Genomic DNA, 12689 nt, shown 5'->3' with positions numbered 1-12689 from the left:
GTTTAAGCAGCGGCCGGAGCAAGAGAGGGCTCTGAAACAGGTGCAGGCTATGGGACAAGCACTTGGGTCACACGCCCCAGTGTATTCCCTGGTCCTGGACTTTTATCTGTGGATAAGTAGACAGTTGTGAAGTCCCTGGAAGTCCCCTCTGGCGGGGAGAGTCTCATTTCAGAACTCTATGATTCTAGTAGAAAGCTCTGCCCTGTGCAGCAGAGAAATATTCCACATTTGAAAAGTAGTTCTGGGCCAAATTGCAGTGTTGGGAGCAGATAAATGATTATTGTTTTAAGCCACTCAGTCTTGGGGTGGTTAATTATGAATAGACAACCAGAAGATGCATGCAACAGTACCTTGTTTTTTGTAATGTTGGATAACTTTCCACTATATAAATATACCACAATTTGCATATCTATTCTGTTATGGACATTTCAGTTATTTCTAGCTTGGGTCTGTTAATAATAATGCTGCTGGAAACATTCTTTTGGTTTTTTTCTTTTTGAGGGAGACAGACAAGGTCTCACTCTGTTGCCCAGGCTGGAGTGCAGTGGTGCAGTCAGGGCTCACTGCAGCCTCGACTTCCCAAGCTCCTCAAGCGATCCTCCCACCTCAGCCTCCCAGGTAGCTGGGACTACAGGCACGCTCCACCACGCCTGGCTATTTTTTTTTTTTTTTTTTTGGAGAGATAAGAGTCTCGCTATGTTGCCCAAACTGGTCTCACACTCTTGGGCTCAAGCCGTCCTCCTGCCTTAGGCTCCCAAAGTGCTGGGATTATAGGTGTGAGCCACTGTGTAGAACATTCTTATGCCTTTTTCAGTGGAAATATGAACTCATTTCTCTCGAGAACATGTCCAGGAATAGAATTACTGGGTCATGAGGTAGCCATGAAGGTAGGCATCTTTAGAAGATATTACCAAACAGTTTTTTATTTATGTATTTATTTGAGATGAATCTCACTGTCACCCTGGAAGAGGCTGGAGTACAGTGGTATGATCTCAGCTGACTGCAACCTCTGCCTCCTGGGTTCAAGTGACCCTCCCACCTCAGCCTCCCAAGTAGCTGGGATTACAAGCGTGCACCACCATGCCCAGCTAATTTTTGTATTTTTAGTACAGATTTCACCATGTTGGCCAGGCTGGTCTTGAACCCTTGGCCTCAAGTGATCTCCTGCCTCAGCCTCCCGAAGCACTAGGATTCTAGGTGTGAGCCACTGCGCCCGGCCCAAACAGGTTTTTTAAATAAGAGATCCAGTTGCTCCATAACCTTGCCAACGCTTGGCACTGTCAGTCTTTTTTAATCATTCTGGTAAGTGTATGGTGGTATCTTATTGTGGTATCTTAATTTGCATTTATCTGATGAATAATGATGTTAAGCTATAATATATTCTTTACAAAAAGATTACACAACAAACCAAAATATTGACATTGGTGATCTTTGCAGAGGTGTGACAGTAGTTTTTGTTTTGCTGTTGTTTTTTGCAGCACAGTCTTTCTGTTTGCTAAGTTTTCTGCATTCTCTAAATTTAAATGCTTCATTTTTAAAATTATTTTTTAAATTATGAAATCCCTCCCAAAAGCCCATTTGTTCGTTTTTATAATAAGGTATAATAACCACAATAGTAATATTACAAGTAAAGTCACTAAGAATCATTTATTGAGCACCTGCTGTATATTCAGCATTGTGGGAGGAGCTGTGAAAGACACAGAACAGTACAGGGTGTGGTCCCTGCCCTCGAGAGGTTTACAGTCTAGGTGGAGAAACGGGAACCAGGACACATGGGGAGCCGAGAGAAAACAGTCCAGGCCAGTATGTTACAGGAGCTGGAAGGTGTTTGGGGTCAGACCCCAACACTCCAAGTACACTAAGCACTTCAGTGCCTCCAGGGGCTCAACGTTAGTGCCAGGAAAGACAACTACTCCCAGCCCCATATGAGCCCACGTGGCATGCCCTGTCCATAGCCTCTACTGCCACCATCTTAAAATGTCTGACTCCTTGTTCCGCTGCTAATCAAAGTGCAATGAACTGGGGAGGGATGGGGTGGATGAGGAAGGTCGCTGGACGATTTGAGGGGCCAGTGCCTCCCTCCTAGAAAGATCTACTCCCCCATCATATACCCCTAACACAGAGATAACCCCACTCAAGGGGGCCTGTGCCACCACATGGGACCCTCACCCCCACAGCTAGAGGAGGGGGCGGTCGCTGCTTGAGCTGCCTGAGGTAGAACTAGGGTGCCCTTCTTCTTGTGTGTCCCTTCCCCTTCCAGTCCATTGAGCTGGGGGTGGGGGCGGGACAGGCACCTCAGAGCCACCTGGAGCTGAGAGGGTACTGAAGGGAAAGGACAAGGGGGAGGGACAGCAGCAGAGGGGAATTGCAGAGCCCAGCTGGAGAAGAAGGGTAGCTGGGGCTCCTCAAAAGGTACAGGGGAGCCAAAGAGGGAAAAGGCTCAACACTGAGACGGGCTCCCCAGTGCAGGTCAGAGGGGCCATGAGGGCAGGCGGGGTGGTCTGCTCCAGGACCCCACCTTCCCCCTGCCTTCACAAGACAGAGGGGGGTATCAAGAGCCAGGAGGGTACCAGGTCCCCAGCTCAGCCCTAGGCTGTGCTCACTTCAGGGTCACCCTGCCCAACCTTAGAGGAGGTGAGGGGACTCCAAAGTTTTTGATGATGCCCCCACTCGGTGAGGCCCCTTCAAAGTGCCATCTGTTTACTTCTCAAATGAAAAAGAATTCAGGTCTGAGTGTCCAGGAAAGGGGGTGAATTTCATAACCGCCTGTGACAGCGATGGGAGGGAGCCACACCCCTCCAGAGGGTACCACCCAGCGGACGAGTGGGGAGGAGGAAGTAGCTGGCATGAAGCCGGCCCACCCAACCTCCAGGAGAGAGGAAAAGGAGAACACGGGATGAGGAGGCTTTAAATAGTATTTCATAAAATAAAAATGCCCAGCACTCTTAGGAACCTCTCATTCAACCGCCTAGTTTTTGTTTAAATAATTCTAATGCCAGAGGCTGGGGGGCAGGGGGCGGCCAGGGTATGTACATGAGGAGGTGTTTAAATTAAAACACAAATAATAATTAAGACACACAAACTGAGACTAAGGCAGAAGATGTAGAGGGGGCCTTTGAGGCCCTCGCGCTTCCAGGACTGCAGGCATCCTGTGGGCGGATTAGGGCTTCCTCTTGGAGAAGATCAGCCGGCGTTTGGAGTGGTAGAAATCTGAGGAGAGACAGCAGAAGTCAGCCAGGCCAAGAAGAAGAGGATGCGGCGGAGCTGCCCAACTGAGGAAGACAGTGGGGGGCCAGGACACCCTTCCCTGGGGCCAATGGGGCCGACTGCTGAGAACAGGAAGAACTCGGGGAACGTCCACTCTGTCTCTTGAGGGGTATTATGGAGTGTCCCACCATGCTTCACAGATGTGATTTTATCCATCACCGCACCCGCACCCATGGGTCTGCTCTAAGTCAAGCTGCCCAGCAGAGGAACCACTACTAGCTCTGTGTGCTTGTTTAAACAGACTACAATCAAATAAAATGAACAATTCAGTTCCTCAGTCACATGAGCTGTGTGTCAAATGCACAACAGCCGTATGTGGCTCGTGGCCCCTGTACCGGACACTCCCATCCCTGCAGAGTTACTGGACAGTGCTGATCTAGGGATTCTGTTACAAAATGCATGAAAGTGTTCAGCACAATGCCGGGCCCATATAAACGTCAGTAGTTGTTGTTATTATAATTAGTCTTGACCCAACTGCAAATTCACTTTGAGACCTTAGATAAATCACTCTACCTCTCTGAGCCTGGTTTCCTTGCCCTAAAAGGATGGCAAGGGGCTGGGCATGGTGGCTCACGCCTGTAATCACAACACTTTGGGAGGCTGAGGCAGAAGGACTGCTTGAGCTCAGGAGTTCAAGACCAGCCCGGGCAACATGGTGAGACCTTGTCTCTACAAAAACTCAAAAAATTAACCGGGCGTAGTGGTGTACAACTGTAGTCCCAGCTTCCCAGCTACCCAGGGGGCTGAGGTAGGAAGATCGCTTGAGCCCAGGAGTTTGAAGCTGCAGTGAGCCATGATCGTATCACTGCACTCCAGTCTGGCCAACAGAGTTAAGACACCTGTCTCAAAAAGAAAGGCGGGCAGGGTGACAAGAATGTCTTATGTTATAACATTGCTATAAGGACTAAATAAATCTACCTTAGAAGCTTGGCAAAGGGCCTGGCATAATGAACATTCCCAATAAATGTTAGCTAGTTGGTCTTTGCTGCCTACTTGCTGTGTGACCTCAGGGAGGTTGCTTCCCCTCTCTGGGCCTGTTTCCTTCTACCTAAGGAGCATGCTGGACCAGGACCAGACAGGTCAGCCCTTGGACCACGGATTCTGAGAATCCCGGTCCCTTACAAAGTCCTTCCCTGCACATGTCCTCACCTGTCATGCTGGTCTGCCGCCGTTTTCGACCCTGAGAGTCTCCAGGTCCACCTGGGGACCCTTCAGCCTGCTCCCCTGAGCGAGGCACAAGGGTACAAGACAGTGACAGGTCCACATGGTCTTCCTCTGCTGTCCCCTGCAGCAGAGCAGGTGAGGTGCCAGGCCGCCTGCCTCCTCCCAACTCATCCCGGCCTCGCCGGGGCCCCGTGGGAAGGTAGAGCTTGGGCAGGCCAAGGCCCCGCACACGCTCCCAGGCGAAGTCACCCTCCAGTGGTGTCTCGGTGACAAAGTCGAAGTTCCATCGCTCACGGGCCTCCTGGATGCAGCCCGCCATTAGCGCATCACAGTCGCGGCTCAGCTGCTCGCTGTCCACTGGGCCGAAGAGGCGGCGGCAGGCCTTGCTGCCGCATGGGTTCTGACGGACATCCCCAGCCGGTTCTGACATGGCGCCTGCAGCAGAGATACGAGGAAGGCCCTGGTCACGGCAGAGATTAGACACTATGTTACCTGGCCGGGCTTTGCTGTGTCACCTGAGGTGACGTCTTCCTACCAGAGGGTCTCTCTCACTCCTTCCAGCTGGTCTTCCTGCTTCCTTCCCACAGGAGGCCTGATCCCCACCAGCAGAGCTCAGCCAGCCTGGCACCCCAAGGTCACTGGGAGAGCAGGCAACTGAAGGGCAAGCTAATGTCAACAAAGGCAAGTCTATTGCAAGAGCAAGGACCAGGGTCCTGTTTGCCACCAGGTATTATCAGCTAAAATCAATTTGTTTTCCCCCCAGAGGTGTCCCTCATGGGTGTGAATGCCCCCCAAATATGTGTGAATTGCCAGAGTCCAGCAGTTTCCTAATCGCAGCCCTGGCCAGAAGGTCAATTCCCAAAAGAAGAAACAGTCTGACAGTTCCTCCAGCCTCCTAAGTCCCCCCACCCAGAGCCCCAAGTAGGGTAACCCTGCTCTGCCAAGTAAAAGTACCCTGGACTTTGGGGCAAAAAGCACCCGGGTTGTGGTCCTAGCTCTGCCAGTTACTACGTAAGCTTTAAAAAGCCACTTAATGTCTCTAGGTCTCAGTTTCCTCATCCATAAATGGGGCCATGTACAAGTTTAAAGAGCATGGCTACAGACACATACTCAAGAAATTGATCACAGAGTCCATGCAGCAAGGCAGACAGAACAGAGCTGAATGAAAGGCTGTATCCTGGTGGTTAAGCAGGAGGGCTCTGGAGCCAGATCACCTGGGCTGGAGTCCAGGTTTTACTAGGTGACCCTGGGCAAGCAACTTAACTTGTCTGAGCTCTAGTTTCCTCATCTATAAAATGGGGATAGTAATGGTGACTGTCTCAGAGGATAGACATGAGAATTAACTGAGTTAATGTAGGTAACGTGCCAGCAGCACTTCGTATAGAGAAGTGCATTGAAAACAGAAGTATGATTATTCCTCTCTGCCTTCAGTTTTACTGAGCCTCCCCCCTATCACTTCCCCCTGCCAACTACCTCCTTCAGACAGCAGCTGACAGGTGCTGTAGGCTGAGGGCCTTTCCCAAGGATGTCGTCAGGCGGGTGGCCTAGGGGTAAGGAGGGGCCGGGCGGGGCAGCGCAAGGGATGATTTCTCCCAGGCTGAGCCACATCCTGCCAGGCACATCAGGTGATCTGAAGTCTAGACACCTGGCAGCCCCTGCCTCGTGTTGCCTGTGTCCAAGGAACCCGTTTTGCAGGCAAAAAGAAAATTAAAGGTGGCTGGTCTACCTGGCTCCTCTCCTCCCCCTTCAGGAGAGGGAAAACGGAGAGTGAGTTTGCCCATGAGGGAGCCCTGGCACCTACCTGCCTGCTCTGGCTTGACTCCAGGGCTGAGTGACTGCACGACCTTGGCAGCAACTGGGTTTTCCTAGGGACAAGTCCCAACTTGCAGGCTCTGGGGGTGAAAGCTCTGCTGAGTCCTCCTGAGGCAGGAAGCCTGGGACACATGCCACATCTGCCCCACCCCACCTCACCCCACTGCTTGTGATCAGTGGAGCCCACAGTTTCACGTCCCAGCTGGTTGGGAGAGGAGGCTCTTGGTAACTTCACACCAAGTTTAAAGGGCAGGAGATGGAAGAGATATGAGACTTGCCCCTGAGTCATACAGCTAAAAAGGCCAAAGGCCACTGCCCCATAAAGGGGTCACCCAGTACAGTGGACAGAGCCCTCAAATAACCTCTATCCACCCTCTGCTAGGCATGAGTTGGGATTTATTTATATATTTTTATGTTTGGGGGCTGTTCTAAGCAGTTTAAAAATATCAATCCCCCTAAAAAGTGGATATCTATTAGCTCCCTTTTTACAGAAGAGGCAACCATGGCTCAGATAAGTTAAGTAACTTGCCCAACATCACACAGTTCATAAGTGGCACAGCCAGGATCTGAACCCAGGCCTGTTTGCCTTGAGTCCTGTGCTGTAGTATTGAACCCCACTCCCTCTCTAATTTTGAAGTTTCTTAACCAGAGAGGCCCATCACAATCACTTGGGGATGCCGGGGCAGTGGCTTATGCCTGTAATCCTAATACTCTGGGAGGCAGAGGTGGGAGAATTATTTGAGCCCAAGAGTCCAAGACTAGCCTGGGCAACTAGCTGAGACCCTGTCTCTACTAAAAATAAAAATAAATAAAAATTAGCTGGGTGGTTGGGTGCAGTGTCTCACGCCTGTAATCCCAGCACTTTGGGAGGCCAAGGAGGGCGGAGCACGAGGTCAGGAGATTGAGACCATCCTGGCTAACATGGTGAAACCCCGTCTCTACTAAAAGTACAAAAAAAAATTAGCCGGGCGTGATGGCAGCGCCTGTAGTCCCAGCTACTCGGGAGGCTGAGGCAGGAGAATGGCGTGAACCCGGGAGGCGGAGCTTGCGGTGAGCCGAGATCACGCCACTGCACTCCAGCCTGGGTGACAGAGCGAGACCGCGTCTCAAAAAAAAAAAAAAAAATCTGGGCATGGGGGCGGGGGGATCACGCCTGTGGTCCCGGTTACTTGGGAGGCTGAAACAGGAGGACTGCTTGAGTCCAGGATGGTGCCATTGCACTCCAGCCTGGGTGACAGAGTGCGACTCTGTCGAAAGAAAGAAAGAGAAAGAGAAAGAGAGAGAGAGAGAGAAAGAGAAAGAAAGAAAGAAAGAAAGAAAGAAAGAAAGAAAGAAAGAAAGAAAGAAAAGAAAGAAAGAAAGAAAGAAAGAAAGAAAGAAAGAAAGAAAGAAAGAAAGAGAAAGAGGCACCTAGGGAGTTTTTCAAAATATAGATTGCTGAGGCCCTGCCTCCTGAGACCAACTTAATCCAAATTGAAGATTCAAGCAAGTGTTTGGCACAGTTCCTCAGATGGGCACTCTTGGGGTGCCAGCCAGGCGGAGACACACCGGTGTGTTTGAAATGGACATTCTGGGTCTCAATACATCATAGGCACAAGGAGGAGGAGCCCACCTAGGGCTTCATCAAGGAGCTGGATATTCCCTGGCTCCCGGGAGTTCAAGACAGGACTAGGATCTAGAAAGGCACCCTCTCCTCTTCTACCACCCCTCCTTCTCTTATGGCTCTTATAGGCCTCTCCTCCCCCATCAAAATCTGCTCTCATGCTCATAATAACTTTCAGCCCAAAGAAAACTCAGAAACGCAAACCCTTGTTTTAGAAACAATTAAAAATAGCCTCCTTTATTGGCCTTCCTGCCTTAGACTTCAGCCATATTTTAATTTCCAGTAAGAGCTCAGTGAATACTGTTGAACCTAAGGAGTGCTCCTTTGAAGGGGTGGTAATGGCATAGGGGTTGATCTCGGATGAGCCCAGGAGTAGCCGCGGCGGTTCGCGCCGGCCAGCCCCACTCCGCGGGAAAGCCTGTGTGCTATTCCCGCCAGGGCCGGGAGGGGGCGCCGGCCTCCAGGAAATCACGCGCGGGGTGGGAGGTGCGTGGGCAGAGCCTCGGACCGCTGGAGGGAGTAGTGATGAGTCAGTTTCCTGCAAGGCGCTGCTCGCCCGCCAAAACTCTGCTTCCACTCCGGCTGCGCGTCACCCTGGGGTGGGGAGGGGGAGAATGGGAGGGGACCGGGGGGCCGCGAACACGTCACGCTGAGCCGGCCAGGCTTCCGAAACTCCCGCCGCTGTTGGGAAACCGCGCGCTCTTGTGCCGTCTCTGACACACACACACACACACACACACACACACACACACACACACACGCCCGCGCAGACACACGCGCGCGCGCGCGCCGGGAGCCGGCCCCTCCACCTTATCTCCACGCCCAAAGCACGGGATGAGTCAGATCCCTGGAAAATAAAAATAGACGGGAGCAACGAAAACAAAACCGCTCGCAAGTCCTCCCAGAAACGCGACGTGGAGGGAGGCAAGGAGAGGGGAAGCTGCCTGGGCGCCCCAAGTTCCTAACCCAGCTCCAAGATGCTTTTCCTCACGAAGAGGGCGCAAGTGTCCCCCAGGGGTTTGGGACGGAGAGGACGCGCTGTGGTCCGCGCCAGGCGGCGGCGCCCCAGGGGGCGACTCGCCCCCCTGCTCCGCTCAGCCCTGTAGCTTTCGGAGAGGGAATCTGGGCTAGGTCGGGAAGCCCTGAGCCCCCGAGGCAGCTGATGGAGGCCCTGAGCAGCGTCGTGCCCCCCAGACCCCCCACCCCTCAAAGACTTGAACCCTCCCCGCCTCCCATCCAGGCGTGGGCTCCGCTCCCGCCCCGGAGTCCAGCGCCCCGACCCGAGGGCAGGCTGGGCCGCGATTCTCCCGGCCGCGGTGGGAAAGAGGTAGAGGAGACCCTTGCCCTTCCCCGACTGACAGGCTGGTTAGAGCCCGCCCAGCGCAGGGCCGTGACTCCCCGACCCCTACAGCGCGCCGCGGAGCGGGGACCCGACGCGGTGTCCCGGACCTCCAGTGCCCGGCTTCCTTGGGAACAAACTGTTCCAGCCAAATAGGTCACTGTGCCGATGGGAGGACGGAGACCGCGAAGGGGCAGGGGAGAGGGCTTCTGGAGTCCCACTGTACCCCATCCCGGGCGGGGTTCTGACCTCATACAGTCCGTTCCCTGGGGTCTCCTTGTCACAGTGAGTCACCTCCTCGCTAGTCCTTAGGGGACGGGTCCTGGCACATTCCCAAGGGCCAGGAAACAGCCCGCGCTGACCTCAGCGCTCAGCCAGGTGGTGGACACAGTGGCGTAAAGGACCTGAACCTGGGACCTGGGCCAGGGCGGCGCAGATTGGATCCCAGAGCCACCCGGGACCGATCCTAGACGAACTTACTCCACTCCGCTTTCCTCGCCCTTCCTGGGCCCCTCCAGGGACACGGACTTCATCCCCACGCCGCGAGCAAACTGCGCCTGGGGCCTGGAGCCTGGAGCCAACCGCAGCCAAAGGCGAGCTCCCAGAACGGTCCCGTCCACGCCCTCCCTCGCCCCAGCTGGGTTTCCAGGGGCGAGGAGCGTGGCCAGGGATTCCTGTACTTGTAATCCCGCTCTCCGCCCGGGGTCTCCGGCACATCCCGACCCTCGTCACCCGCGCACTTAGAGACACCGTGTGCGCAAGCCGAGCGCGCACCGACCCACGCCCGTCATTCACCTGCCGCAGAAACACCTGTGAACGCAGCACACACCCGCGAACACGCATCCTCGCAGACACGCAGGGACACATGCGGGCACGCTGGGCTCGGCTCTGGGCCGTCGGCCCGGGGTCCCCTGTTGTCTGCCGCCGCTCTCTCACCTCCTCTGAGTGCCTCGGTGCCTCGGCGAATCCGCGCCCAGCTCTGGCTCCACAAGGAACTGACTTCGGCAGCTGCTCACACCTCAGCTGGCGCAGCTCAGCGCGGCCCTGATATACAACCGCCCCGCCCGGGCCCGCCTCAAGGAGGCGGGACCCGCGCTCGGCCCACCGCGCCGCCCGGGACCGCCCTCCCCGGGGCCCAGGCTCCTGGCTGCCCAGCGCCGAGCCAGCTGAGCCTGGCCGAGTTCCAGCAGGCCAGCCGGTCCCGGAACCTCGCGTGCTGCAGGAGGGCACTTCCCTCCTCCCCCAGTCCCTCGCCTGCGTTGGTGCGCTGGACACATTTCCCCACGAAGTGAGCCACAAATCTGGCTTTTTTTACTTGGAGAATGAGTTGGCACTCTCCAGGAGGACACAGCACTGTTAGAATGAGCCCCCTTTCTGGCTCACCGCTGACCCACTCTGGCAGGCAAGGATTTACCCAATGCAACTGAAAAGAGCAGGAGGATGACATTAATAAATAAAAATTCATAAATAATAACGATGCACCTCTCTGCAATTTCCAGAAAAGCCCCACAATATCACCTCTATTCCCACTGATCCCTCACTAGGTCACCTCTCCCAGAAGCACCTGGAGCACCTAGACACCCCAACAAAGCATCTTGAGGCCAGAATGATTTTTCAGTCCCGTTTATTTCACAGATGAGGAAATTGAGGTCCACTGAACTTAAGTATACAAAGTTGTTGATTGTCACATGCTTCCGGGAAGGAGGGAATTGGAGAGACTACCAAAAAAGGGCAACCTGATCTCCAGGGAAACAGAAGAATTGGACATTGAACCAATCTCCCTACACCCTACACTCACCTGAACAGAAGAAACCCCTGTGGTTGCAGCAGCTTTGTTGGCCAGGAAGGGGAGGATTTGACGAGTGAGTTGTCTGTCTCCTGAATACTCCCCACATAGCCCCTATACACTGCTGGGGAAACTGGGGCTCAGAGAAGTCTGGTGACCTAACTCAGATCATGCAGCAAAGAAATGACTATAGTTGGAACACAGGACTTTTGCCTCCTGCCCAGGGCTCTCTGCTTGTCATCCTTTATTTCTGTGGCTCCAAAATGACAAAAATGCCAAATAACCCTCATTTGCAGATGGTTTATGGAGATGACATAAATAAAGGACAATTCTGGAAGTGTCTACTGGTTCTTCTGACAGACACAGAAATGAGTGATGTGTCTATCCGCTCCCATCTACCTCACACCCCTGACCTCCCTTGGACTTCACCTTTGCCTCCTTTCTGTGCCTGAAACATTTGCAGTTTTGCTTTTAAAAAATTGCAGAGGATGGATTGTTCATCTGAACAGAAATCCCACTAAAAAACAGAACCCAGGCTTGGAGCAGCTACAATTACTGACATCTCAGGCTGCTCAGAGTCTGGAAATCTCTGCCCAGACATGCCCAGTCTTCTTCCTCTAACGCAGCTGACCTCGGGGAGGACAGGCTTCTTTCTCCTCTGCTGTGGGGATGGGAGCCCAGGTAGGGGTGGGAGGACACAGCAGCAGACCCCCTTGGCCTGCCTCGCCCTGGAGTCAGGCCAGGATTGTGGCTAAACCCCAGAAAGGCCACGGCACAGCCTCAGGACCCCACTCTAAGCCCCACTGCTGTCTGCACCTTCGCTCCTATACATCCAAACCATCCAAAGGGCTGGTTGTCAAATGTCCAGCAGAGGACAGGCACCTTCTCCCACTGCCTTGAAGCCCCTCTGCTTTCAGGCATTTCAAATAGACTAGACATTGTCTGTCTGTTTACTTTGGGGAGAAAATTTTTTTTAATAAAGGCTTGTAATGAATTATTTACATTTTTGTGGTACTGAGCTTCACAATGAAATAATTCTTTTTGTTGTTGTTTTTGGGAAAGAATTTTTTTTATAACTTCTAGCTCACCACCACCACGACATTCAATATTTGTTAAGTACCTACTAAGTGTCTAGTACTATTCAGTGCTTTTAAAAAAAAAAGTTTGCAACCATGCACTTGAATGTGTACCCAGACACACTCTAAGGGAGGACCTCTGCCCTGAAGAAGGCAAGGGAGCAGGCTGTTAAAAGTCACACACAAAATCTGACTCCCAGCACACACTCACACAAGCACACATGCATCAGATCCCAGCCCTGTCCCAAGGATCTAGTGGCAGATCACATACCCTGTTCAGAGTAACAGGCTAAGGTTTACCTGGGGTCCCTAGAGGTCTCCTGTCTCCTACCATCCCCTTCCTCACCTGAAAACAGGCAGCCCAAGGACAAAATAGCCACCAGCCTCTTCTATGCCAGAGCTCAACATGTTGGGACATGTTCCTGACGGCCAGAAAGCCAATCAGAGCCACAGCCTGCTGCCCAAGCATGTTCCTGGGAAGCAGGCAGCATAGGGATGGAGGGAGGCTCAGCCTGGGGGACAAGAGTGCCCAGACCAGCCCCTTCCCCAGAGTGCGGTGGAGCAGCATGGGGTAGGGGAATGGTGAAAGGTGGAAAGCCCAAGCCTGAAGAAGGAGGATGTGAGGAAGGCTCAGTGGTGGCT

The 12689-nt window shown here is 53.3% G+C and overlaps 1 protein-coding gene across 7 annotated transcripts; it reads right to left on the bottom strand.

The window, feature by feature from the left end:
* Positions 1 to 1628: 1628 nt before the first annotated feature.
* Positions 1629 to 10322, bottom strand: CDKN1A (cyclin dependent kinase inhibitor 1A). Of its 7 annotated transcripts, none has more exons than XM_003950826.6 (3): positions 10122 to 10322; positions 4417 to 4866; positions 1629 to 3210 (listed from the first exon to the last, which is right to left on the bottom strand). In XM_003950826.6, the coding sequence occupies exons 2-3, from the start codon at positions 4859 to 4861 to the stop codon at positions 3161 to 3163; spliced, it is 495 nt and encodes a 164-aa protein (XP_003950875.1). In that variant the 5' UTR covers positions 4862 to 4866; positions 10122 to 10322; the 3' UTR covers positions 1629 to 3160. The 7 variants fall into 7 exon arrangements, with proteins under 7 accessions (XP_003950875.1, XP_016810842.1, XP_054541715.1 ...); XM_016955353.4 differs by having other exon boundaries at positions 1629 to 3509; positions 10122 to 10252; XM_054685740.2 differs by having other exon boundaries at positions 4417 to 4891; positions 10122 to 10232.
* Positions 10323 to 12689: the final 2367 nt, after the last annotated feature.

The sequence above is a fragment of the Pan troglodytes genome, chromosome 5 (genome assembly GCF_028858775.2).
Source record: "Pan troglodytes isolate AG18354 chromosome 5, NHGRI_mPanTro3-v2.0_pri, whole genome shotgun sequence".
NCBI classification, from domain to species: domain Eukaryota; kingdom Metazoa; phylum Chordata; class Mammalia; order Primates; family Hominidae; genus Pan; species Pan troglodytes.
The sequence above is the reverse complement of the archived record's forward strand: the minus strand, read 5'-3'. Positions and strand labels throughout refer to the sequence as shown.

Coding starts and splice junctions, on each gene's coding strand:
- CDKN1A (XM_016955353.4), bottom strand. CDS start 4,861: ATGTCAGAACCGGCTGGGGATGTCCGTCAGAACCCATGCGGCAGCAAG. Junction 3,510..4,416: donor GCGGCAGACCAGCATGACAG/GTGAGGACATGT, acceptor ATTTGATTGTAG/TCTGTTTAAACAAGCACACA.